Raw genomic sequence first — 25,265 nt, 5'->3', positions numbered from 1 at the left:
GCCAAACTGTCTCTGCCTCTCCCCAGAGAGTCCATTTGGGCTAGAGGCTGAGCACCTTTGGGAACAACGTTTAAGGGAATGTGAGCACAATGCTAAGTGTCTTTAAAAGCATGTTGTGATGTACACATTTTGTAATTATCTTTTCTGTTGTTGTTGATGTAGCAGCCATTTGTAAAACATTCCAGATAATTCCATAGTTTTGAAGCAGCAGTCTAATCCCTTTCTCACTTTTGGAAGGTAACTTTTCAGCTTAATGCATGTTGCCCTCTCCGTAGAGGAGGGGAAAAGGTATGGGCATGCCTTACTGAGAGCCAAACAGCCCATTGGGAAACCTTATTGCTCTGTAAAAAGTACCCGCCAAACCAGAAAGGTGATTCCAGAAGGAGTTACCCAAAAAAAAAAAGCTCTGTTCAGGTTTTCAGCTTTACGGTATCCTTGGGCAACTCTTTTTTCCATCCGAAGTGACCAGATGAAATCAAGATGGTGAGACCTCTGAGACCAAATCCTTGTCCCAGCTCTACCCTGTTCCCAGCCGCTCACAGAATGGATCATGTGCCCCTTATTTTGAGGCGACCACTTATTTGCTCTCCCGCCTCCTTGAAAGAAAGGAAAGAAAATTATGTTTTACCACTGATTTAGCCATATGAAACTCATCTCATCACCCTTTTCTGGGTCTGAAGCTGCTGTCTCTAAAAGTGCCATCTCATTGTGCATTATATCAGTTAGTGCTGGAGAAATCTTGAATAGCTTATGTACAAAATTGTTTTTAAATTTTATATTATTTTGAAACTTTGCTTCTCTGGGGTTGGGGCACACTGGTCACCCCATCTGGCTGTGAGAGCTCTCTACAGTCTGGGCTGGCAGTGTGCTGATCTTTTAAAGTTTCTTTCCCTACCCAATCCCCTCTTTTTGGTGAGGTTTCAGTGAGGTCAGTTAGGTGTGCATCCTACAGCTTAATTGGCTTAAAATGTACTCCCCTTTGGTGTGGTCTCTTTGGGGGCCAATTGGGAGAAAGAAAAAACAATAGTGTAACTGTTTTGATACTGAACATTGATAAATGTCTTTTTGAAATAAAGAACCAGTCCCTCCAACCCTCAGAGGTGCTTGCTTTTATTTCCTAATCCAAATGGGCTTTCTACACAGGAGCTATGAAGTTTGGGTAAAAATCAGACCTTTGTGGGTGGAAGCAACAGGATTTGATGTAGAGCACACACTTTGGAAGGTGACCAAAACTCGGGTCAGAACTCAGCTCTCAGATCCCTAGTTGTGTGTTCTGATGTCAGTCATTTAGTTTCATTATCTGTAAAATAAAGATAATATGTATTGTTAGGGTAAATGTGAAGACTAGAAATATTTATGTGCCAGACCTTTTATAGGTTACTTAACACTGGCATCTTCAGGGTGAGCTATACATTTCCTTTACAACTGTATTGATTCTTTCTTATAAATCTGGATTTATTAGGCTCTGCTCCCTAAACAACTTCAACAATATATGACATGGATTACATACTCCTATACCTTTGTGGTTTTAGTAAACCGTCCTGAGACAGCCTTCGAGCTGATACTCTGTTGGATATTTGGAGAAAACAAGTTAATTTAACAAGAGGTGCTCTCAGAGTATTTGCTTACAGACAGGCAGCGTGAGTGGATAGCTTTCTAAGCTGCCTGTGAGACGCCAGTGCCTGGCATTTCCTGCACTCTGGCCTTGAGGCTGGACCTGAAACTGACGTCCTAGTAAAAATGACACAGCTTCCTTGACAAAGTCCAGCTGTTTATACTAGAGACTGGAAAATTTTTTCCGTTTATATGTACGGGCCGATGCTGACTGGGAATTATTGCCCAAAAAAAGGGGGGGGGGCGTTGCTCTAGGAACCAAACACGTAGTAGGCAACAGAAGGAGAGATTTAGCTGGGAGAGATTATTTTTTTAGACTGTTCTGCTTGTTCTTTACTATTAAAAAAATCTGCCACTCAATATTTAAGAAAGTAGCCCTTTAAGTGGGTAGCTGGGTTTGTGCAGTAAAGTTTCCATAACGGCTTGCTGGAGCGCTTCATAAAAACATTCCCATAATTCCCCGGAGAACGAGGACCCGCCTCCTGCTGACGTCACGCCTGCGGATTGGCTGACGTTGGGGCTGAGGGCGCGGCTGTAGTTGAGCGGGAACCGAGAGCTGGCAGTTGCCATGAAGGCAGTTGGATCACCCGGGACCCGAAGCGACGGGCTGTTCTGCTTGCCTTTGCAGCGCCTCCTGTTGCTGCTTCTCGTTTTGCTTGGAACCCTGGCCAACAAACTTAACGTGCCACAGGTGTTGCTGCCCTTTGGCCGGGAGCCAGGCCGGGTTCCTTTCCTGCTGGAGGCGCAGCGGGGCTGCTACACTTGGTGAGGGGTGGAGGGTCACGAGGGTATGCACCCCCCACGCCACCCAGGAAGAATGGGAGGGGTTCCTCAACCGAAGACGCCACAGGAATGCTTTGCGGTCACTCGGCCTGAAGAGCCCCTTGCCCGTAGGGGCTGGGGGTGGGGTGTCAGTGGGAGTGCAGTGGCCAGCCCTTCTGAAGTGGCCTGTCCTCGTTGTGTGGGATGTCTTCAGCTTATGTGTGGGACCTTATATGAGCACTTAGGGTGTGAGACTGGCCTTCTTATTGTGTGTTGGGAGGGGTAGTCACTGTGTGAACAGCTATCGGGGCACAAGGAAGCCCTGTGTTGGAGGCCTCAGGCATTGATGGCTACCCAATGCGAAGAACTTTAAGTGTAAACAGCTAGAGAGGGAGTTCCCAAGGTGTGAGGAAATTTACCGAGGGGATAGAGAGGCTTAGGTTGTGAGTTCTCTACAAACTAAATAAGGTGGGGTTTTCAGTGTAAAAACACAACTAATTATTGCATACTTAACTAAGCACTTTGCATGTGTTAACTCATTTGGTTTTTACAGTCGTATGAAGCATTATTATTCCCATTTTACAGATGAGTGAATTGAGGCATAAACACCATGAAGTATAAACTTCTTGTAATATGAGAAGATGTATTTTGGGTGGAGATGAGATCTGCCTGTAATATTATAAGTTCCCCCCCTTATATGAGAGTACTCTCAAAGTGTACAGTCAACTTTGGGGTAATCAACTCTGGGGGGATGACTTTCTGACTGGGGGTGGAAAGACATGATTTTCTGGTGTGAGAGGACCCAAACATAGGTGGTGTGGTTTCCTAAAGTGTGAGGGAACCTAACGGAAGTGGGTTCCAAAGTATCAGAGGGCTCATCCTAATTGGAGTAGATTTCCCTTTACCATCACTTAAGAGAAGCACTAAGGTTTGTCCAGAGTATAAGAAGCTCGCCTTGCATTTTATGAGGAAGTACAAGGGAATCAGGCTTATATGATGATCCTGTGTGATTTATTTCCTTACTGAGGATGATGGAAGGCATGAATCTTGCATTGAAAGCCATTCCTTCCATCCATCTAAAAATATTAATGGTTTTTTAAATTGTATTTTGAGTTGGACTCACACCTCATAATTTGGGCAACATTTCCACCTTAGATGGCAGCAGCCCAATTTCTAGGATCGGAGGAAATTCATTCCTCAGAGTGTGAGAAGCCAGGTCTCTCATTTTTGGAAAAACAACATCAATCCTATTTTTACATACTGAGGGAAGAAAGTAAAAATCTTATTTTAAATACTGAGGGAAGAATGTAACTTGGCACAAGGGATCACTGGAAAATGTTCTGATCAGTCTCTCCCACTTAAATCTTGTGTCCCTAAGCAATGTTTCTACTTTAAAGAATCATTTAAATACACCTGGTAGTATGTAACATGGAAAAACTATAGGAATCTATGTTATACCAAAAGTTAATTTTAACCCACATTCTTATTTCATACTCCTAAGTATTTTATTCTGGCAGGCATTCCACCCATCATGATGCAGTAACTGTTGAGCCTTTATATGAAAATGGCACCTTATGTTCCCAAAAAGCTGTGCTCATTGCTGAATCTACCCAACCAATACGCCTCAGCAGTATTATTCTTGCTCGAGAGATAGGTATGTTGAGACAAAACACACTATGTAACAGTTCATCAAGAGTAGAATAATCTGATATCTTTTATAGATGGTTAACAGAGACGGTGTTGGCTTCAAATGATAAGACGTAAAAAAAGGATTCCTGCAATTGTGGCATCCTATTCTGTGATTTTTTTTTTTCTTTTTTTTTCTTTTTTTTGGTACATCCAGCCCCTGGCATGGTGCCTGATACAGAGTGGAAATTCTGGTTGTTTGAATCAGTGATGAAAGGAAGGAACTATTTATCAGAACTAGCTTGGGTGTTAAGGTCTGAGGTTGGTCTTGAGTGAGGCAAAAGGCAGTATAAAAACTAGAACTTCTCAAAGTGTCAATCTATGAATCTAGCATCTGCATCATCAGCATCACCTGGGACCTTTTTAGAAACGTAAATTCTCAGGTCCCACCTTAGATCTGCTGTATCAGAATCTCTGGCGTGACCCCAGGGACCTGTATTTTTAACAAGCTCTCCAGGTGATTCTCATACAGACTAAAGTTTGGGAAGCACTGCACTAGTCTATTTTAGACCAGAGCAGCTTAAGAAATGTTAATTGTGGGACTTCCCTGGTGGCACAGTGGTTGGGAATCCGCCTGCCAATGCAGGGGACATGGGTTCGAGCCCTGGTGCAGGAAGATCCACACATGCCGCAGAGCAACTAAGCCCGTGGGCCACGACTACTGAGCCTGCACTCTAGAGCCCGTGAGCCACGACTACTGAACCCGTGTACCACAACTACTGAAGCCCAAGCGCCTAGAGCCTGTGCTCCACAAGAGAAGCCACCGCAATGAGAAGCCCGCACACCACAGTGAAGAGTAGCTCCCGCTCGCCGCAACTAGAGAAAGCCCGCACGCCACAATGAAGACCCAATGCAGCCAAAAAATTAATTAATTAATTAATTAATTAAATAAAATAAAATTTAAAAAAGAGAAATGCTATTTGTATCCAAAATCAGAGCAGGGCTCTTTGTATACCTGAGTTTCTGGCACTTGATATTGTCATATTGATAGGCCAGAAATATCTGTATGGCTTTTATTATTTTTTTTTTTATTTTTTATTTTTTAAGATTTATTTATTTTTTTATTGATTAATTGATTGATTGATTGATTGCTATGTTGGGTCTTCGTTTCTGTGCTAGGGCTTTCTCTAGTTGTGGCAAGCGGGGGCCACTCTTCATCACGGTGCGCGGGCCTCTCACTGTCACGGCCTCTCTTGTTGCGGAGCACAGGCTCCAGACGCGCAGGCTCAGTAATTGTGGCTCACGGGCCCAGCCGCTCCGCGGCATGTGGGATCTTCCCAGACCAGGGCTCGAACCCGTGTCCCCTGCATTAGCAGGCAGATTCTCAACCACTGCGCCACCAGGGAAGCCCATGGCTTTTATTTTTATTTACTTGTTTTTTTCATTCATTTATCTTTGGCTGCATCGGGTCTTCATTGCTGTGCGTGGGCTTTCTCTAGTTGCGTCGAGCAGGGGCTACTCTTTGTTGCGGTGGGCAGGCTTCTCACTGTGGTGGCTTCTCTTGTTGCGGAGCATGGGCTCTAGGCTCATGGTCTTCAGTAGTTTCAGCACGGGGGCTCAGTAGTTGTGGTGCACGGGCTTAGTTGCTCTGCAGCATGTGGCATCTTCCTGGACCAGGGATTGAACCCATGTCCCCTGCGTTGGCAGGCGGATTCTCACCCACTGTGCCACCAGGCAAGTCCCAATGTATGGCTTTTAAATATTTTGATAAGTTATATATCTATACTATATTCTTAAAGATAAATTCAAGATGTTTGGTATACCATATTTCTTATTATTGAAGATGCCATCTATTGTAAAGCTATTTTTAATGTACCACTAAGAAAGAACAACATTGCCAACTAAACTATGCTTTTCTTCACTTAGAATTTTTACTTTATACCTACTGAAGAACTCTTTGACTTAGATGGTTATTTTTATTATGTATCACTCTCATGCCTAATAAAAAGGAAAATATAAATAAAATTAACTGGTTAAAATATTCCTAAGACAAATTTAACATTTTGCCTCATCTGAATCACTTTTTGACTGGGAATCATCAGTGTCTGTGTTTATCCCCACAACATCGTCCTTTGTGCCATCGAGACTGTTGGTGACATAGCATTTCTTAAAAGAATCAATTAAAACCAAAACCACCTAAAAGGTATTAGTATTGGGCTCATAAGTTGGCTTTGCAATTATATAGAGCTGGTCTGTTTTTGTCTCCAGCTTTGAAAAGGTTCCTAACACATCTGAGTCACCACCTTTCCCACCCTGTCTCTTTAACCATTTGGTTCCAAGGGAAAAAGAGTGCTCCGCCATTGTTCACCATGTTTTCTTCCAACCACTAATACCCATTCTGCAAGTTTGATGTTGGCCCTTTTAAAGTTCTCACATATGCAGTCAGTGACAACTATGTCATGACTGCTGCCTGGCTGACAATTCTAAGATGTCATCAGTTATAAAATCCCAATTTCAGAGATGTTAAAATGTCATAAAAATGAGTGTCTTAGAATCAATGAAATATGAGATCTCAAAGTGAGAATCTTTGAGGACCATATCATGCAGGGCAGCTACAATAGATAGAGAAGGATACCAAGGTCAGGAAAAAAAGCATTGCTTTTGTCACATATGCTATTTTTTTTTTTTTATAAATTTATTTATTTTATTTTTGGCTGTGTTGGTTCGTTGCTGTGCGCAGGCTTTTCTCTGGTTGCGGCGAGCGGGGGCTACTCTTTGTTGTGGTGCACGGGCTTCTCATTGTGGTGACTTCTCTTGTTGAGGAGCACGGGCTCTAGGCGCATGGGCTTCAGTAGTTGTGGCACGTGGGCTCAGTAGTTGTGGCGCATGGGCTTAGTTGCTCCACAGCATGTGGGATCTTCCCAGACCAGGGCTCGAACCCGTGTTCCCTGCACTGGCAGGCGGATTCTTAACCACTGTGCCACCAGGGAAGCCCACATATGCTATTTTTAATGTAATTACTCTTAACTACATGAATTCATTCTGATATTGAAAGATTCATTCACACAATTGCTAGGGAAAATGTCAAATCTGGCTCTCAGCTTTGATTCATCTGACTTGTAAATATTCCAAAGTTAAGTATCTTTCAAATCAACTTTCCCAATTTTGCTATTAATACAATTGTGTACATAGGTGATGGAGACTCCCAGTAATGAATGGCAGTCTTGGTGTCCTACCAGGTGCATTCTCATCTGAATGGGAACTGGTACTGTGAAACGGGAGGTGGGGGAAGGGACGTTTTGAAAGGGAAGAGCATGCTCTAAGAGAAACTGTTCATTTGTTTGACAAATATTTATTGAATTGCCTACTAACTATAAGGCTTCTGTAAGGGTTAAAAGATTTAAGCACTCCATTGGTGTTTAGGTGCTTAGGATTTTGTTTATGATGTTTTTGGTGATAATGTAGTAAAGAAAATTAGTGGTTATGACAGAGAAAATGGATAGAGGTGAGAGACAAGTTGGGCATATTCCATTTGGTAAGAGTACCAGATTTCTTTTGATTTTTTGTTTGTTTTGTTTTGACTAGGTGTTACCTCCCTTTGGTAAAATCTTTAAAGAATATTAAAGGTTATAAAAAATATATATATATAAGTTTATATAGTTAAAAGTAGATCTCTAATCTCATTTCTCCAAGAGACAACCACTTTTCTGTATCCTTCCAGAGGTAGTCTATGAATATATGAATATGTCTCTTTGTAGTGGGATATCTAGATTTTCAACCTTAGGTACAGGACAGGTAGAGGAGTTTGGAGATGAGGGTATAATTTTAGGTAAAAAAGCTCACATGGAGGATGAAGAAAGGGTTTGGACAACTGGATGATTTCGGTGGAGAGAGTAGAATGGGGTGGTCAGTACATTTTGCACTGTGCTCAGCATGTGGTTAACGTTCAGTAAATACTTATTATTTGCTGCAGTGGGTTGTAATCATAAAATCAAGAGGAGTTGATTTGGAAGCTAGGATAAATATGAGAATCAGGGCAGAAATATTTGTTATTTCTGCTCCCTCTGTTTTGCCTCTGGCACTGCATCCCTTTGGTTCTCTCAGTCTTGGCTTCATTCTCTTATTTTTTTCTCCTTCCTTCCTTCTTCTTCCTGGATCACCTCTCCTCTTCTCTGCCTCATAAATTTTTCTATTTTTCTTTATTACCTCATTACTGTATGAACCTGAAGTAATATGGACATGTAAATAAGAATATTCATTATATTATTTACTGAAGTTATTTGTTTCTTTTTATCTTTAAAAGCAGGTAAGTTAAATGTTTGATATTTCTCCTAATCACTCTAAATTTACTTATAAATCATACAAGGTAATTTTTTTTTCTTTATGGTCAATGGCCCTATATTGAAAAGCTTTCTGCTACTGAAGTAGTCAGATGGATAGGCGTTATGTACACAAGGTTTTTCATATTATTATTATTATTTTTTAAATTTTCTGTTTGTTTTTTTTTAAAATATTTATTTATTTATTTGGTTGCACCGGGTCTTATTTATTTATTTATTTTTATATTTATTTTTGGCTGTGTTGGGTCTTCGTTTCTGTGCGAGGGCTTTCTCTAGTTGCGGCACGCGGGGGCCACTCTTCATCGCGGTGCGCGGGCCTCTTCACTATCGCGGCCTCTCTTGTTGCGGAGCACAGGCTCCAGACGCGCAGGCTCAGTAGCTGTGGCTCACGGGCCCAGTTGCTCCGCGGCATGTGGGATCCTCCCAGACCAGGGCTCGAACCCGTGTTCCCTGCATTAGCAGGCAGATTCTCAACCACTGCACCACCAGGGAAGCCCGGTTTTTCATATTATTTATGTAAGGTCACAGCTGCTTCACATTTCTCCAGAGAAGATAAGAATTTAATTTCACATTTAACTGATGCTATATTATCCAATGCCTGATTATCTAGTGTATATTATTTAAGCTCACCCTTCTTTCCTTCCTTTGCCATCCCTGGAAGACTTCCTTAATGGTATATTCTACTAGCAGATTCTGTGAGATTTCAACTTCTCTTGGTTCTTGTCCATAGGTCTCATATCTTGGTCTTCAATTCTTTTAATTTCAGGTTCTGTTCTTCACTTAAATTTTTTTTTTTTAATTAAGTGATTTATTTATTTATTTATTTTTGGCTGTGTGAGGTCTTCATTGCTGCACACGGGCTTTCTCTAGTTGTGGTGAGAGGGGGCCACTCTTCGTTGCAGTGCGTGGACTTCTCATTGCAGTGGCTTCTCTTGTTGCGGAGCACGGGGTCTAGGCGCGCGGGCTTCAGTAGTTGTGGCTCACAGGCTTAGTTGCTCCTCAGCATGTGGGATCTTCCCAGACTAGGGCTCGAACCCGTGTTCCCTGCATTGGCAGGTGGATTCTTAACCACTGCGCCACCAGGGAAGCCCCTGATTCTCAGGCTTTTTAATCTCACGGTCCAGAGGAAAAAAAAAAAATTGAAAGAAAGTGAGAGAGAAAAATTTATTGGCAGGCAGGACTGACATATGGTTGCCACCCTCTTACTTTCCTAAATAAATATATTTTAAAAATCTACTCTTACCATAATTTCATTAAAAAAATTTTTTTAACACTTCAGAAGTAATATACAGGGCTTCCCTGGTGGCGCAGTGGTTGAGAGTCTGCCTGCCAATGCAGGGGACGTGGGTTCGAGCCCTGGTCCGGGAAGATCCCACATGCCATGGAGCAGCTAAGCCCGTGTGCCACAACTGCTGAGCCTGTGTTCCGCAACAAGAGAGGCCACGATAGTGAGAGGCCCATGCACCGCGATGAAGAGTGGCCACCGCTCGCCGCAACTAGAGAAAGCCCTCGCACAGAAACGAAGACCCAACACAGCCAAAAATAAATAAATAAATTAATTAAATTGAAAAAAAAAGTAATATACAGGGACTTCCCTGGTGGCGCAGTGGTTAAGAATCCGCCTGCCAGTGCAGGGGACACGGGTTGGAGCCCTGGTCCGGGAAGATCCCACATGCCGTGGAGCAGCTAAGCCCGTGTGCCACAACTACTGAGCCTGCGCTCTAGAGCCCACGAGCCACAACTACTGAGCCCACGTGCCACAACTACTGAAGCCTGCGTGCCTAGAGCCCATTCTTGGCAACAAGAGAAGCCACCGTGATGAGAAGCCCGCGCACAGCAGCGAAGAGTAGCCCCAGCTCACCGCAACTAGGAAAAGCCCGCAGGCAGCAGCAAAGACCCAACACAGCTAAAAATGAATGAATGAATGAATGAATTAATTAATTAATTATTTAAAAAGTAATATAGAATGTAAGAATAAAGTATATTCCTTTGAAGTGAATATATTTAATTTTATTACTGTTTTAAAATTCTTATTTTTCTCATTTTTCCATGGATGAATGAAAGCATCATTATAGATCACTGTTTGAGAATCACTAGTCTAGTGTCTCTTTTTGTAAACAGATGCTTTTATATTTTGTTGCTATGCTGTTTTCTTCCACAGGTTGAAAGGAACTGTTACAGCCTTTCTTTTTCTTAGTATTTAGAATAAGCTCCTGAGTGTATGAGACATTTAAAAGATTCATGACCTGTTGAACTAAATTCTCAGTTTTGGGGTTCATTGTAGTGACTGACCATGAACTGCGCTGTGATGTTAAGGTTGATGTGATAGACAGCATTGAAATTATATCTCGAACCCGGGAACTCTATGTAGATGATTCACCACTGGAACTGATGGTGAGGGCATTGGATGCTGAAGGTAAAGAATGTCAAAGGATTCAACAAAATTACATAGAATAAACACCTTTGTGTTTAGCATTTGGAAACAGCAATTTGAGAGATAAAAGTAGATTGGAAATAATATTTATTTTCTCATATGAAGTTCATATGCATGAGGAATTAATAATTCTGAGTATGGTTTGATGTATTAGCTACATACTTTCATTGAAATTTCCTAATTAAAATCCAGATTCTGCCACTGAGTTTTAATGGTCCCTAGATCAACAATTAAGAACATTTTTTGGAATTTATTTTTAGCTCTGTTTTGATCAGTCTACTTTCTATAGGCCAGGAAAATTAAATGTAAACCCGTGAAAAAGTTTTATAATTTTATCTTTCTTGAGACTGATTTTACATGCTTTTAATATACTATATTAATGTAATATGTAAAAAAAAGAACATTTAAATGCATTGCTTCTTTCTTTGTAAACTAGTAAAGAGTGATTTTCTAAATCTGAAAAATTAACGTATTAGAAATATTCAACTCTAGTTTTTATAAAAATTTTTATTGAAAGGATCAGGATTTAGAGATACCTGTCAACCCTGAGGTAGACTATAAGGTGGCCTTTATGTCGAAAGGAACAGAAAGAGTGCCATAATTTTGTCAACCAGAATTTAATCAGCTTGAGTCCTTTTCACTTTTAGAAGGCTTATACGACAACAGTACTTACATTGTTTGTGTAGGGGTCTTCCTGGTATTTGTGTTTTAATTCATTAATGATAGTGTTTCTATTTGTTAATGAAAGAAGCCTAAAAATAATTTTCTAGTTAGGTTTCCCTTTCTTGTTAAAGATACCTGAATATTTTTGAATATGTGATTCTGTCTTGTCTGCTTTTGGCTTGCTCTACAGGAAATACTTTTAGTAGTTTGGCAGGGATGATGTTCGAGTGGAGCATTGCCCAGGAAAATGAAACAGCAAGAGAAGAACTGTCTAGCAAAATTAGGTAACCTTGAAATCAAACATAACCATCTGACTTTGAAGGCGACATCTGCCTTTGGGTACCACACTGAACAGCAATCATTTGTGTGGGCTTTGATAATCTTTCTATCTGGAACTTTTTGGAACAGATAAATTTATCAGGGGGAAATGTCTTTGGTAGAATGACATATGGCATGGATTTAGGTACCTTTATGATAGTTTAATTTGAGCCACTGCAGAGGAGTTCATGAGCTCAGGACTGTACAATTATTTGTCAGGTGTATCTTCTGCCAGTTTTATTGTTCAAGCTATCTACGCATGCCGAAATACAGTGAGTGGACAATAGTATGAAATTTTGTCTTCAGTACCAAGTAACAGCTCTCAGACAATACAGGTTTTAGTCCTGCAACAGTTTTAGCCAGAAGCATATTAAGTACTTTTCTTCTATCTAGTCCTTGTGGAAATTTAAAACTTTTGACACTATATAGACATTGAAGAGATTATGTTTAAAGTCTCTCAGAGCCTTTTGGAAGAAGACTCATTAATTTACTAGAAACAAACCTTATTTTATCTCTTTAGGATTTTGAAATACTCTGAAGCAGAATATTCTCCCCCTGTGTATATAGCTGAGATGGAAAAGGAAGAGAAACAAGGAGATATGATTTTGGTGTCTGGGATTAGAACTGGTGCTGCTGTTGTAAAAGTTCGAATTTCTGAACCATTCTATAAGGTAAAATGTTTGTGCTATAAAGTTTCATTTAATAGTCTTGCCTATGGAATATATAGTTTTTATGTTTTTCTTAGTAGAAGCCCTCTAACCTGATATGATTTGGGCCAATTGAAAAAGTCATTTGAAATGGATAAACATTTTTTAAAAACTTGTCTTCCTTAAACATGTTATTACCCCATTACAACTGACATTTTCTCTTAAAACAGGTAACTGCATTTTATTCACCAATCCTTTGAAGTGTAAGTCCAAGAACTTTGGCTGTGAGTTCACTGGTTAGAAATATACATACTCGTTCTTGCATAAATTACAGCTTCTAGTTTCTTTTTTTTTCATTTTTCATTTTATTTTATGGTCAAGTGAAAAATTACACATGTGTGAAACAACTTGAGTGCAGAATTCTATATTTTTCAAGGATTTTTCCCCAGTCTTTTACATTTCTCACCTATACCTAATTTGATAGCAGTACATTTTAGCAGCTTACCTGTAACTTCTTTTCAAAACATTTAAATTTTTATAGAAACAACAACTCTTTTCATATAATGGTTTTTTAATGTAATTATAATTAAAAGTGCAACTGACATAAACAGGGTTAGGAAAAACAAATGTCTTTTGGTAAGCATTTAATTCAAGTGGCAGGAATGTTTGTGGACATCTAGAGAGCAGCCTATTAACCTTGTATTGGGTAAGCCTTCACAAGAATCAATATGTTCAACAAGGGATATAGAGTAACTTAATCTAATTCAGTTCGCTGGAAGTTGGTTAAAAGAGTTTCCATGGCATACCGTTAAGTCTTACCTTTTCCCATTTTAGCATAGTGTCTTTATTTACCTACTCTTCTCCTTTAGAAAGCTTGTCATTTTCTATTCTTTGTTTGAGTGACTTAGAAAGTTAATATAGTATTAATATTCATGATCACTTTTTTTTTAACATCTTTATTGGAGTATAATTGCTTTACAATGGTGTGTTAGTTTCTGCTTTCTAACAAAGTGAATCAGTTATACATATACATATGTTCCCATATCTCTTCCCTCTTGCGTCTTCCTCCCTCCCACCCTCCCTATCCCACCCCTCTAGGTGGTCACAAAGCACTGAGCTGACATGATCACTTTTTAAAAATTAATTAATTTATTTATTTCTGGCTGCGTTGGGTCTTTGTTGCTGCGCGTGGGATTTCTCTAGTTGCTGCAAGCGGGGGCTACTCTTCCTTGCGCTGCTCGGGCTTCTCATCGCGGTGGCTTCTCTTGTTGCGGAGCATTGGCTCTAGGTGCGCGGGCTTCTGTAGTTGTGGCTCGCGGACTCTAGAGCGCAGGCTCAGTAGCTGCGGCACACAGGCTTAGTTGCTCCGCAGCATGTGGCATCTTCCCAGACCAGGGCTCGAACCCGTGTCCCCTGCATTGGCAGGCAGATTCTTAACCACTGCGCCACCAAGGAAGTCCCATGATCACTTTTTAAGGCTAACTGAAATTATGATCTGTGATTAGGAAAGCATTTTTTAAATCTTGATAAAATATTTTAGAAGAAACTTGTTAAAAGTAAACTTTAACGAGGAAGATGACCTTGAGGATTTTGCCTATGGAAACTTTGTGTTTTTTTCCTTCTTCTTTTAGAAAGTGGCAGCAGCATTGATACGTCTGCTTGTTTTGGAGAATGTATTTCTTATACCATCCCATGACATTTATCTCTTAGTAGGAGCATATATTAAATATCGAGTTGCAAAAATGGTTCAGGGAAGAATGACAGGTAAATATCTTATCTTTTCCTAAGACTAACATTTCCCAAATCCTTTCTGCTGACAAGAGAAGCAACTCCACATTATGTATGCAAAATACTACTTTCTGTCTTTAGATTTTGTGATAAAGTACAGTTTACCCTTGAACAACACGGGTTTGAACTGTGCAGGTCCACTTATACACGGATTTTTTTCAATAAATACTATAGTACTACACGATGCGTGGTTGGCTGAGTGCACGAGTGCAGAACTGGGGTTACGGAGGGTTGACTAATATGTGGATTTTCAACTGCATGATGGTCAGGGGGTGGGGGGTGGTGTCAGTTCCTCTAACCCCTGCATTGTTCAAAGATCAACTATATTCCTCAATTGCTGTACGTGAGCTAATACTGAGCAGAGATAGTCTCCATGTCTTAAACAGGCTAATGCTACTTAGCTTCAGTGCCCATAGACATCTGAATTGTCTATTAAAACAACAACCAAAAGTTTACTAGCTTTTATAGGGCAAGTGAAGAAACTTTACCAGAAGGGACTTGAATGATCTTTGCAAAAGGTGTTTATTGAGAAACTCAGTTCATTAACTAAAAAACTGAATACTCTATTGACCCCCAAAGTCCCACTGAGTTTATAAAGTGTGCATTTGCTCCATTAACATTAGTCCTTTAACTTTAGTGGGGATCCCTCCTCCTACTCTCAGTTCACTGAGTTTTAAGAATATAAGCAATACCAACAATAAACTCATATAGCATTCTCCTCAAAATGGCTACATGTAGAAATTCATCATAGTGAGGGAAATTAAAAGCAGATTGTACTCTTATTTAGACCTGCTTCCTCTTATAATCCAACAATACACCATTATCCGTTGGAATGGCTGCCCTCGTTACATTTATGTATCTTTCATGTCTTACAGAGGTGAAATTTCCCCTGGAACATTATACACTGGAATTGCAAAACCACAGAGTTTCACGTAATGTGTCTCTTTCTGGAAAAGTGGCTTTACTGGATGAGAAAACAGCCATGGTGACTGCTGTCCAACTGGGCCACGCTAACCTTGTCTTTATCCATAAAAGTATCCTTTTGCTCAAGTTTTCACTGCCAATCTATATTTCCTTGAGCATGCTATACATGTTCCTTGGTAAAATAATTAGTTAAGCATGATTATAATACTACTACATTTATTTTCTATAGGTTCTATTTTTAACAAAGCACTATAAATTATTATTGTCATAATTTCTAACAAAGGATAGGTACAGAAGAGTAGTTGGAACTTGGAATCTGTTGACTTCAGACCTTATGTGCAACCTCAATCAAATTATAAATAGGAGACTGGGGAAAACAGTTTGGAGGAACTTGTGTAAATGTTATTTAATTTGTTCTTTCCTGTTTTCACATGAATAATTGAGAAAAGATGGTATTGTCTGAAGTGGCTACTTAATTAATATTTGTTAAATTGAGAGTAATTTTTAAAAATTCACTAAACTTGGGCTTCCCTGGTGGCGCAGTGGTTAAGAATCCACCTGCCAATGCAGGGGACACGGGTTCGAGCCCTGGTCTGGGAAGATCCCACATGCCACGGAGCAACTGAGCCTGCGCTCTAGAGCCCATGAGTCACAACTACTGAGCCTGCAAGCCACAACTACTGAAGCCTGCATACTCTAGAGCCCACATGCCGCAACTACTGAGCCCGTGTGCTGCAACTACTGAAGCCCGCACACCTAGAGCCCATGCTCCACAACGAGAGAAGCCACTGCAATGAGAAGCCCACGCACCACAACGAAGACTAGCCCCTGCTCACCACAACTAGAGAAAAGCCTGAGTGCAGCAACAAAGACCCAGCACAGCCAAAAAAAAAAATTAAAAAAAAAATTAATAACAACAAAAAAAGTATTAGGAGGGGGACTTCCCTAGTGGCACAGTGGATAAGACTCCATGCTCCCACTGCAGGGGGCCCGGGTTCAATCTCTGGTCAGGGAATTAGATCCCACATGCATGCCGCAACTAAGAGTTCGCATGCCACAACTAATGAGCCGCCTGCCACAACTAAGACCCAGCACAACCAAATAAATAAATAAAATATAAAAAGTAGTAGGAGGGACTTCTCTGGCGGTCCAGTGGTTAAGACTTCGCCTTCCAGTGCAGGGGGTGTGGGTTCTATCCCTGGTCGGGGAGCTAAGATCCCACGTGCCTCGCAGACAAAAAACCAAAACATAAAACAGAAGCAATATTGTAACAAACTCAATAAAGACTTTAAAAATGGTCCACATCAAAAAAATCTTAAAAAAAAAAAAGTAGTAGGAAAACCAGGAGAGAGGTTTCATGATAACCAAGTGAGGAATTTACAAAGAGAATGTTCCTCAGGTGAAATAGGCAGAGATAAAGACTAAGATAAAGACTGAAAGACTGTAGTAACCAGTAAGTCTTGGATCACTTTTTCAATAAAAACAGCTTGGCTTTAAAAAGAAGGAGGCAAAAAGGTAGAACTTTGAAAAAAGCATGAGAACTTTTTTAAGTTAAGAGAAACTTGAATATGTCTATAAGTTAAACAGAGAGATGGCAGAGATATGGAAGAAAAGAAGGCCAGCTGATGGAGTAAGATTTCTGAGGGGCAAGAGAAAATGAGATTCAGAACAGATGGAAGGATTAGATGAAAGGAAGATATCTTATTCTGATAATGGAGGAATGAACTGGTGTAGAGACCTATCGAGATCCGTTTCCTTGTCTGTAAAAACGAAAGGAATAAAAAACAAACAAACAAACAAAACGAAAGGAATGATGTACTCCTGGATTCCTTCTAGCTCTTATATTTTATGAATACAGTACATATCAAAACCAAACCTACATTGGCACAGAGTTGCCTACAGTGTTTAAAAGATTTGCTCTAATGAATAGATAAAAAGTAATTTTAATTAGCATATCAATTGTATGTATATTAGTAGCTCATTTGGAGTACTGGGACAGCTTTAAAAGTTTGATCCCTGAAATAGATTAAATATTTTGCTTTCATTATCACTATAGATAATGTAGTGCTAAACTGTAGCCTAGTGCATGACTGAATTAATAGAACTTCTAAATTAGTGTACTTTGAAATAATGAGTGTTTTCCGTTAAGTCGTTTCAGAAATATATTTCTCAGAGCAGAAATAATTTCTTCTTAGCTTTTGGATGTAGTATATTTTTGAGAGGAAAGTACGTTACTAATTAGATTGTGTATAGGCTAACAGAATAAATTTTTATTTCTGCTAAAAATTTTTTTAAAATATTTACTTCTTTGGCTACGTCAGGTCTTAGTTGGGGAGGGCGGGCTCTTTGTTGCAGTGCAGGGGCTCCAGAGCGCATGGGCTCAGTAGTTGCGGCAACCTAGGCTTAGTTGCCCCGCGGCATGTGGGATCTTAGTTCCCTGACCAGGGATCGAACCCGAGTCCCCTGCATTGGAAGGTGGATTCTTAACCACTGGACCAACAGGGAAGTCTCCTGCTAAAATTTAATGAAAGGGAATAATGGGTAGTATGATGTGTGACCTAGAAGTATCTTTGCTGGCAAAGAGAAAACATTTTGGTATTAAAGAATTGCCACAGATAATAGAAAATCAACTAGTGATTTTTAAAACTGTCTGCAGAGCCCCAGGCAAGTTGCTGGGCTGGATGGCAAGTCATGCCTCTCCCTCCCTCTCCATCTACCACTGACCATTTCTTTAGCCAGGTCAATGCCACTTTGTCCTGCTTTCCATAATGGGCTCCTAGGTAAGAATTTTGCAGGAGGAAAGAGTTCCACAGCTAAATGAATATTAAAAACATGGAGCATGATCTTTTTTCTCTCATTTCGTCTTCCTCATATTTGAAATTCAAGAATACCTGATTCCTGTGATTGCTGAGCCCTCAGATTTTTCTCAGAATATACACATTTAAGTTTTGCTTTCCAGTGGATAATAAAAGATGATAGAATTTTTATTTGCTTTCATTTGTGGGCTTATTTATTTATTTTTGGTAACTCATATTTCTCTTTTCACCCAACTGTAGCTCATACAATTTCCTTAAGCAAAAATTAAGATGTCCATATGCGATCTGTGTCTGGACTCCCAAATTGCACCATATATGTTGTAGAGCCTGGATTTTTAGGTATTTTTAGATAATAATTTTCAGAAAGCTGAATAGCTTAAAGTATTTCACTGAAATGAGTGCATTAAAGACTAGAGTGCTTCATTTTGAGACTTAACTAATTTCAAATTCAACCTTACTTGACATGTTTTCTCACATTGTTCTGGTTAAATGCTATCTGCAAGAGTAAAGCATCTTGAAACAGATTGTTAAAAAACATGAAGCTCCATGTAATACAACGTTGGGTTAGAAAAAGAGACTTTATACAAGGAAAAAAGAAACCTAATGTCCTTAAGCCATATGGAACAATGAATCTGACTGAAAGCAGCTGAAATCTTGCCTGACATATCAGAAATGAGCAAAATTGTGGATTTGGGGGTGGGGTGGCGTTTGTATACAGATATAAGTGAGAGTGTTTCCTTTATACCTGAGATGAGCTAAGTTAAGCCAGGATCTTTGGAACCCCGAATTATTATACAATTTTATAGAGGCAACTAAAGGATCTACTTTGGAAACCATCTCCATCTATTATTGAGTTTTGCTCTTTAAATGGCTTTTTAAAGTTTGTATTTTTTAATTCATTGTAGAAAAATGTTGGCCTCTTCTAATATTTTTGTTTCTTGATTTGTGTGCAGGTTTCACAGTCCAACCTGGAGACCGTTGGAGTCTAGAGGTGGGGCAGGTGTATGTTATTACAGTAGAAGTATTTGATAAAAGCAGCACAAAAGTCTATATTTCAGATGTGAGTCTCTCTTTTGTATTTTTCTAGCCCCTTTAAGGATAACTCCTTGAGTGGGCAGTCTTTCTGGCTAGGAAAGCTTTTTTTCTTTTGCTTCCAGATTTTACCTTTGGAAATGCAAGTTACTACTTTATTATTATTATTATTAAATAGTTCTATCCTTGAGGAATGCTAAACCAGAAGTAAAAGATATAATCTGGTTAGAATTATAGAAGAGAGATGAAGTTGGCACCAATGATAACACTTTGGAGGGGATCCTCATTTTACAACTTCATTTCAGAGATGGTCACCAGAGTTTTATAGTGGTGAGAGTAATAGTGTGACCATTAAATGTGAAGTGTTGTAGTCACTCTCCAGTGTCCATTATTTTTTTCCCCTGAGAACTGTCAATTTATGGAATAGCACAGATTACACTAAAATTTACATAAGCTTTGACTCTTCCTATTTTTGATTACTTGCCATTAATGGATCTTTCAAAAACTAGTACCATTTTAAAATGACATCTTTCCAACTTAGAATTTGGTGAGGGAGAGCAAAGATTTTGTTTTTGTTTCTTTAACCCCCAGAATTCATAGCCACACTTTTTTTTTTAATGCTTTGGGATTAAGATGGCTTTAGGGAAAAAGCATGTCTTCAGGTTTGTGTTGATTTTGGGCTGATTTTCAGAATCTCAGGATTATGTACCAATTCCCAAGAGAGTATTTTGAAGAGCAGCTGACTACTGTGAATGGATCTTACAATGTAGTGAAAGCCCTGAAAGATGGTGTGGTCATGATAAATGCATCCCTGACTTCCATCATTTACCAGGTAGGAATTAAAAGGATGGTCTTTGAATCCTGAGAACACTGACTAGACTTGCCTGACTTGTTGATTTGCAAGCACATATATGGCATATCCCACCTTTATCTTTCACAAAATAAACTAATAAACAGTACACTTAGTAGTTTATACCTCTACAAATTTTCTGTTCCAATCTCTGTTAATGCATATATCTGCATTTGTGTTCATTGTGTATGTGTGTCATTTGAGGGTCCTTTAAAAACTATTTCATATGCACATTTCCTTGTGTCATCAGGTCCACATAGGAGTACTTTCTATTCTAAAAATCCAAAGGGTTAATATGCCAATTGTTCAACCATGCCACCAACTTTGAACTTTTGCATTTTTAACAGTTTTTTTACTTTGTAAATGGCATAACTGTGTATCTTTGTACAATTTTTATTCCTTTTGGTTAATTTTCATATGGTATAATAACAGAAATGGAGTTATGAAGTAAAGGGATAAGGAATGAATCTGTTTCTAATGCCTCTAAAATGTGTAAGTATCTGATTTTTAACTGTCTGTCAAATTTGTTTCCTTCTCCCAAGCCTACTTTTTCTCCAGTGATCCTTTCGCCCAGCTGTTTAAGACAAAATCCCAAGAGTCACCCTTGACTCTGCCTTCTCCTTCACCTTCTACATTCAGTCCATTATTGAATGCCATGTCAGTTCTTCTAAATGTCTCTCAAACCCATTTCTTATTAGGTGAAGAAGACACTGCTGTCTTTCACCTAGACTTTCACAGTAGCTTCTAAACTGATATTCCGACCTCCAATATTGTCCGTGGCTAGAATGGTATTCCAAAAACTACAAAAATTATTATGTATTTACTATTTAAATTCCTCTGGTGGCTTCCCATTGATTTTAAGGTAAAGTTTAAACTTCTTAATGTAGTTTTATAGGACCCTCTATGACAGAGATCACAATCTGGTGGCCTGCAGACTATCTTGTTTGAAATCTTGTTTTTTATTTAGGTGCGTAAGTTTCTTTTTAATTGGGAAATTTCAAATAAAATCCAAGATTTCTGATTCTCTAGATTATATGAAAATCTGACAGTGATTAGCTGGAAGAGATAGTGGCTACAACATTTAGACTATACTTTTCAGCCTGCTGTGTTTCCTGCCATTCCCTGTTATTTTATATTCAGCTTAATAAACCTGTTTATAATATCTACCTGATACCTGTAGGCATTTGAGTTTGTGACTCTATATGATTGGCCCCTGACAACTTCTCCAACCTCAGGTCTTGTCACGCTTCCTCTCTTATGTTTCAGCCATACTGAACTTACAGTTTCTAAAAAATGTCTTGTTTCTTTTTGCCTCTATTTTATTTTCATTTTTTATAAACAAATGTAATTCCTTTTGTCTACAGCCCTTTCTCCCTACTCAATGCACAGGGCTAGCTTAACGTTGGTTCCTCAGGCATGTTTTCCCCTTTCATATGTTCTTAGGGCTCCCTGAACTTCTCAGATCAAAATATTCATCATAGTTTATTGTTATTATTTGCTTCTTTCATCAGATTATAAACTTTAAGGGCAAAGATTATGCCTACTGTATTCACAGCTGTTGCCCTAACATCTGAGTGAATAAACATACAGTTGATACAAATAAGTATTTGTTAAATGAACGAAGGTGTTTGGATTAGTTATGGTCAGGTATAGATATATATTCAGTATTAAAATATATCCAGTTTTTTAACAATATTTAATACACAGTGATTTTTAAAATCCATTGTTATGGTATTTCTGACAGTTTGACCCTATTCTACAATTATTCTTCAATCCCACCAATCCTGCTTTTAAAAAATATTACGTTTTAAAATTTGAGCTCACCCTTACTCCTTTATTTATTTATTTATTTATTTTTGGCTGTGTTGGGTCTTCGTTTTTGCATGTGGGCTTTTCTCTCTAGTGTGGTGAGCGGGGGCTACTCTTCGTTGAGGTGTGTGAGCTTCTCATTGTGGTGGCCTCTCGTTGCAGAGCACGGGCTCTAGGCGCGTGGGCTTCAGTACTTGTGGCACACAGGCTTAGTTGCTCTGCGGCATGTGGGATCTTCCCGGACCAGGGATCAAACCCGTGTCCCCTGCATTGGCAGGTGGATTCTCAACCACTGCGCTACCAGGGAAGCCCTGTAGATCACTTTTGAGAGTGTTGCCATCTTAACAATATTAAGTCTTCCAATACATGAACATGGGATGTCTTTCCATTTATTCAGGTTGTCTTTAATTTTTTTAAGCAATATTTTGTAGTCTTCAGTGTACAAGTCCTGCACCTCCTTGGTTAAATTTATTCCTAAGTAGTTTATTCTTTTTTGATGATATTGTAATGACTTTTTTTCTTAATTTACTTTTCTAGTTTGTTTATTACTAATGTATAGAAGTACAACTGATATTTATGTGTTGATCTGCTATGCTGCAACTTTGCTGAATTAGTTTATTAGCTCTAGTATTTTTCCTGGATTCTATAGGATCTTTCATATATAAGATCATATCACCTGCAAATAGTGATGATTTTGCTCCTCCCTTTCCCATTTTGATGCCTTTTATTTCATTTTCCTGCCTAATTTCTCTGGCTAGAACTTATAGTACAATATTGAATAAAAGTGGCAATAGTGGGCATCCTTGTCTTGTTCTTGATCTTAGGGCAAAAACTGTCATTCTTTCACCATTGAGTATGATGTTAGCTGTGAAATTTTCGTATGTGGCCTTTATCATATCGAAGAAGTTCTTTTCCACTCCTGGTTGCTGAGTGTTTTTACTGTGAAAGGGCGTTGGATTTTTCTCAAATGTCTTTAAGCATATTTTTTTCTTTCATCCTACTAGTGTGGTATATTACATTGATTGACTTTTATATATTGTACTGCTTTTGAATTCCTGGGAAAAATCCCACTTGGTCATGGTGTACAATCCTATTAATATGCTGCTGGATTTGGTTTGCCAGTGTTTTCTTCAGGAGTTTTGTATTTATATTCTTAAAGGATACTGGTCTGTAGTTTTCTTTTTTTGTGATATCTTTGATTTTGGTATCAGGACAAATGCTGGCCTCTTAGAATGAGTTAGGAAGAGTTCTCTCCTTTTTCTTTTTTTCTTCATCATCTTCTTCTTCTTTTTTCTTTTTTTAAAGGTTTGAGAAGCATTGGTGTTAATTCTTCTTTAAATGTTTCTGAAAATTTACAACCGAAGCCATCTAGGCCTGGGCTTTTTTTTGCTGGGAAATTTTTGATTACTGATTCAATCTCTTTGCTTGCTATAGGTCTGGTCAAATTTTCTACTTCTACTGGGTCAGTTTTTTTAATTGATGTGCTTCTAGGAATTTGTCCATTTTTTTTTTTTTTAATATTTTATTTTTCTGGATTGTGTGGTGTTTGTGGTAGTTGTCAGCATTTTTTTTTTTTAATTTTATTTATTTACGGCTGTGTTGGGTCTTCGTTTCTGTGCGAGGGCTTTCTCTATTTGCGGCAAGTGGGGGCCACTCTTCATCGCGGCCTCTCTTGTTGTGGAGCACAGGCTCAGCAATTGTGGCCCACGGGCCCAGTCGCTCCGCGGCATGTGGGATCTTCCCAGACCAGGGCTCGAACCCGTGTCCCCCGCGTTGGCAGGCAGATTCTCAACCACTGCGCCACCAGGGAAGCCCGGAATTTGTCCATTTGATCTAGGTTGTCTAATTTGTTGGTGGACAATTGTTCATAGTATTCTCTTACAATCCTTTTTATTTCTGTAAAGTTGGTAGTAATGTCCCCACTTTCATTTCTGATTTTAGTAATTTGAGTATTCTCTCTTTTTTTTCTTAGTCACTCTAGCTAAACTCAATTTTGTTGATCGTTTTGAAGAACCAAATTTTGGTTTTGTTGATTTTGTGTACTGAGTTTCTACTCTCAGTTTTTTAAATCACTGCTCTGATCTTTATTATGTTCTTCCTTCTGCTAGTTTTAGGTTTAGTTTGCTCTTCTTTTTCTAGTTCCTTTAGCTATACAGTCAGATTATTTTTTATTTATTTATTTATTTATTTATTTATTTATGGCTGTGTTGGGTCTTCGTTTGTGTGCGAGGGCTTTCTCTAGTTGCGGCAAGTGGGGACCACTCTTCATCGCGGTGCGCGGGCCTCTCACTATCGCGGCCTCTCTTGCTGCGGAGCACAGGCTCCAGACGCACAGGCTCAGTAATTGTGGCTCACGGGCCTAGTTGCTCCGCGGCATGTGGGATCCTCCCAGACCAGGGCTCGAACCCGTGTCCCCTGCATTGGCAGGCAGATTCTCAACCACTGTGCCACCAGGGAAGCCCCAGTCAGATTATGGATTTGAGATTTTTCTTCTTCTTTTTTTGGTCACACTGTGCCCAGCTTACAGGATCTTAGTTCCCGGACCAGGGATTGAACCCGGGCCACGGCAGTGAAAGCACCAAGTCCTAACCACTGGACTGCCAGGGAACTCTGTCTTCTTTTTTAATACAGGTGTTTACAACTATAAGTTTTCCTCTGAGCATTGCTTTCACTGCATCCTGTAAGTTTTGGCATGTTGTATTTTTGTTTTCCTTCATCTCAGAATTTCCTAACGTTCCTTATGATTTCTTCTTTGACCCATTGGTTGTTTAGAGGGTTGTTTAATTTCCACATATTTGTGAATTGTCCAGTTTTCCCTATGTGAATTCTAGTTTTAGTCCATTTTGGTTGAAGAAGATACTTCATATGATTTCAGTGTTTTTAAATTTATTAAGACTTGTTTTGTGGCTTAACATATGGCCTATCCTGGAGGACGTTCCATGTGCACTTGAGAAGAATGAGCATTTTATTGTTTTGGGGTGGACTATTCTGTATATGTCTGCTAGGTCTAGTTGGTTTATAGTGTTGGTCAAGTCCTCCATTTCCATATTGATCTTTTGTTCTGGTTGTTCTATCCATTATTGAAACTGAGGTATTAAAATCTTCAACTATTGTAAAACTGTCCGTTTCCCCCTTCAGTTTTGTCCAGTTTTGCTTCATTTTGTGGGGGGCTCTTTTGTTAGGTAGGTATATGTTTATAATTGTTATATCGTCTTGATGAATTGACCCTTTTATCAATTTATAATGACCTTTGTCTCTTGTAACAATTTTTTTAAATCTGTTTGTTTGATGTTAATATAGACTTCTCCCCAACTCTCTTTTGGTAATTATTTGCATGGAATATAATTTTCCCTTCTTTCACTTTCATTCATGAAACTAACATGAATCTCTTATAGATAGCATATAATTGGATCATGTTCTTCTTTATCCATTCTGTCAATTTCTGCCTTTTAATTGGAGAGTTTAATTTATTTACATTTAAAATAGTTACTGATAAGGAAAGACTTCTGCTATTTTGGTATTTATTTCTATGTGACTTTTTTTTGGTAATTACTTCTTCCATTACTGACTTCTTTTGTGTTTAATTGATTTTTGTAGGTTCATGTCTTTTATCAAATTTGAGACATTTTCATCATTATCTCT

At 39.1% G+C, this 25,265-nt stretch overlaps 1 protein-coding gene across 1 annotated transcript in view; it reads left to right on the top strand.

Moving 5' to 3' along the window:
* Window positions 1-1,902: 1,902 nt before the first annotated feature.
* The window catches only part of NUP210L (nucleoporin 210 like), a 78,104-nt gene continuing 54,741 nt past the window's right edge, over window positions 1,903-25,265 (top strand). Inside the window, exons 1-10 of the mRNA XM_007178524.2 lie at window positions 1,903-2,379; window positions 3,894-4,030; window positions 10,627-10,758; window positions 11,630-11,723; window positions 12,278-12,428; window positions 14,036-14,168; window positions 15,068-15,226; window positions 18,203-18,271; window positions 18,886-18,992; window positions 19,656-19,796. Of these exons, the coding sequence (XP_007178586.2) occupies window positions 2,183-2,379; window positions 3,894-4,030; window positions 10,627-10,758; window positions 11,630-11,723; window positions 12,278-12,428; window positions 14,036-14,168; window positions 15,068-15,226; window positions 18,203-18,271; window positions 18,886-18,992; window positions 19,656-19,796 (1,320 nt within the window). The 5' untranslated portion in view covers window positions 1,903-2,182. The remainder of the gene's footprint in view (window positions 2,380-3,893; window positions 4,031-10,626; window positions 10,759-11,629; window positions 11,724-12,277; window positions 12,429-14,035; window positions 14,169-15,067; window positions 15,227-18,202; window positions 18,272-18,885; window positions 18,993-19,655; window positions 19,797-25,265) is intronic.

The sequence above is a fragment of the Balaenoptera acutorostrata genome, chromosome 1 (genome assembly GCF_949987535.1).
Source record: "Balaenoptera acutorostrata chromosome 1, mBalAcu1.1, whole genome shotgun sequence".
Lineage (NCBI taxonomy): Eukaryota > Metazoa > Chordata > Mammalia > Artiodactyla > Balaenopteridae > Balaenoptera > Balaenoptera acutorostrata.
Note: the sequence above shows the minus strand (reverse complement) of the source record. Positions and strands in the feature narration are given on the sequence as shown.